The 2,598-nt window shown below is 38.8% G+C and overlaps 1 protein-coding gene across 1 annotated transcript; it reads right to left on the reverse strand.

Moving 5' to 3' along the window:
- Positions 1-230: 230 nt before the first annotated feature.
- Positions 231-2,592, reverse strand: LOC107468875 (cytochrome P450 78A5). Its single transcript, XM_016088254.3, has 2 exons — positions 1,551-2,592; positions 231-1,076 (listed from the first exon to the last, which is right to left on the reverse strand). The coding sequence occupies exons 1-2, from the start codon at positions 2,559-2,561 to the stop codon at positions 483-485; spliced, it is 1,605 nt and encodes a 534-aa protein (XP_015943740.1). The 5' UTR covers positions 2,562-2,592; the 3' UTR covers positions 231-482.
- Between the last annotated feature and the right edge of the window lie 6 nt (positions 2,593-2,598).

Genomic DNA, 2,598 nt, shown 5'->3' on the forward strand with positions numbered 1-2,598 from the left:
TATCTTTTATTATTGTTCTTAATTTACAGAAATTTAATTTTTGAGAAAGTTAATTTATATCAATCTAATCCAATAATAACACGAGTTTAGATTGTATATATATATATATATTTAGAGATATCACAGTCTTCAATTCAGGATGTCGTCCTTATTAATAATTAATAAAGCAAACAAAATGACGAACATACGAATCTATTTGAAAATAAAGAAACGGAGAAAAAAGCACACCATAAAGGAATAAACTAATAGAACTTCATTTTACAATAAGCTGCAGTTTCCATTTCTCACATTCTTAGAGATAGCGAGACATATAGTCTATCCCTTCTTTACTTTGATTACTACTAAGTTTCATTGCGTATATATTGCATGCCTTGAACTCAACTACAGTGCAATAATGTACTTATTGCATTACTATATAATATATTTCACACTATTGCACATTTTGCACCGGTACGAGTTCAATAAATTATTACGGCGTTATTCTATCTGCAAATCACTTGGCACCTTAAAGGGTTTTTCATCTCATTAGAGAGCTTGAGGCATTCTGAAAGATCCACAGGCTGCACCGGAACCCATATGTAATGGTGGAGAAGTTTAGCAAGCCAGAGATGAACCGTTGCCAAGCCCATTGCCTTACCGGGGCACACCCTTCGGCCAGCGCCGAAGGGTGCGAGCCTCATGTCCGAGCCCATGACGGACACATCTTCCTTCATGAATCTTTCGGGGTTAAAATCCCATGGATCTTCCCATACAGATGAGTCATGTGCTATCGCCCACATGTTGACCATTGCAGTTGTGCCACGTGGCACTAAAACTTTGTCTATCTGGACATCATGGATTGCAAGCCGGGCCCATGAGAGCAATGGACCTGGTGGATGCATTCGGAGAACCTCCTTCACTATGGCTTGGAGGTAAGGGAGATTTGGGATGTCCGTGTCCTGCACGTGACCGTTCGGGCCCACGCAATTGTCGATCTCCTGGCGGGCTTTGGTTTGTATGTCTGGGTGTAACACCAGCCTAGCCATGGTCCATTCAAGGAGTATAGCAACTGTATCTGTTCCCCGGAATATCATTTCCTGCACAAATCAATTATTAATATAAAATATATATTAAAATATAAAATATACATTAAAAATAATTAAATAATATATATTTATATATAAATAATAAAATGAAAAGGTGAGTCCTACCTTTTATATTTGTCTCAAACAGATAAACTTGTAGGCATAATAGAAGAGATTAAAAAAATTATATATAAACGGATTATTGGCTGTTTTGTTTAATTATTTCCATGAAATTATCCATAGAATATATATTAAAAGTGGCATGCCTGATTGATTATAGTGAGGTGTATGTCAATAAACACTAGTGACTAGTGAGCTCACATTAAGCTTGGAATACTTTTTCCCTATTGAATAATGCATTATTTCTCTCAATCTTTGAATATATTATTTAATTTAAGTGCTTAATGCAACGTGTGATATATCTATATATATTTGGTGTAAGTGGCTGAAAAGAGAGAGTGAGAGAAGAGAGAAAAGAGCACATACCCACAAAATAGCCACCATATCCGAATCACTAAACCTTTCTTCTTTGGGCAAAGAAAGCAAAGCGCTAAGAAAATCACTCTGTCCAACAAAATCCTCAGATCTTTTTCTGTTTTCAACAATTTGACCCACCACAGTGTTGACCTTAGCCGCCAATTTTTGACACCTTCTTTTCACTCCATAGAAGTCTAAGAACTTAAAAGGGAAATAATCTTCCCAGTTGAACATGGAAATCAACTCATACCCTTCTTTAACCATTTCATCCAAAACCTCTCTTGTTTTTGAACTCATAGAATTATTATTACTACCAAACACACTCTCCAAAACATTGTTAAGAGACCCTTCTTGCAATATTCCCCTAACTTCTACCACCCCTTTCTCTTCCATCTCCTTCCATGCTCTCTCCACCATTCCATCGGCCACTTCTTGCCTGAGACTCTCTAGGCCGGAAATACTTCGTGGAGAGAACATGTGCGTGGCCGCCACCTTGCGAAGGTGGTGCCAGTACGTGCCATAGGGTGCAAATCCTATGGCACGCTCAAACATTAGCAACCTTGCTGATTGTTTGACTGGACGATCTGAGAAACTAGAACCACATAGAATTTGTCTTGCGGTGTCAGGGTGACTGCTTATGATAACAGGTTGGGATCCTAAACTCACTGCCATGAGTCTTTTCGCATTTAGCGAAACGGCCATGTCAGCGAGTTTTCTATGGGCTAGGGAGCCCATGTAGGGCAAAGTCCCCAGTATGGGCCAGCCCATAGGACCAGGGATTTTTTCATAGTCCTTGTAAAGTTTTTGGTAGTTTCTCCATGCAAAGCCTCCTGGGACAAGCCAATAGTTAAGGGAGATAGCAAGAAGAGGAAAGGCTGTGGTGAGAAAGAGAGTAAGAAGTGACCATAAAGAGAAAGAAGAAGAGAAGATGCTTTCAAATGGTGAGTTTGTTCCAAGAGAAAAAAGTGCGAGAAACATGGAGATAAGTGAAAATGAGCACAATGATGGCAAGTACTTCATGTTTTGCTTGGGGGAGAAAAAAAAAAGGGTAAAGGAT

This window comes from Arachis duranensis, chromosome 10 (assembly GCF_000817695.3).
Source record: "Arachis duranensis cultivar V14167 chromosome 10, aradu.V14167.gnm2.J7QH, whole genome shotgun sequence".
Classification (NCBI taxonomy): Eukaryota; Viridiplantae; Streptophyta; class Magnoliopsida; order Fabales; family Fabaceae; genus Arachis; species Arachis duranensis.

Bases quoted from the DNA above. Each gene is read 5' to 3' on its own strand.
- LOC107468875 (XM_016088254.3), bottom strand. From the start codon at position 2,561: ATGAAGTACTTGCCATCATTGTGCTCATTTTCACTTATCTCCATGTTT. The intron at 1,077-1,550 runs GTATGTGCTCTT...TGATTTGTGCAG, and splicing joins ATATGGTGGCTATTTTGTGG to GAAATGATATTCCGGGGAAC.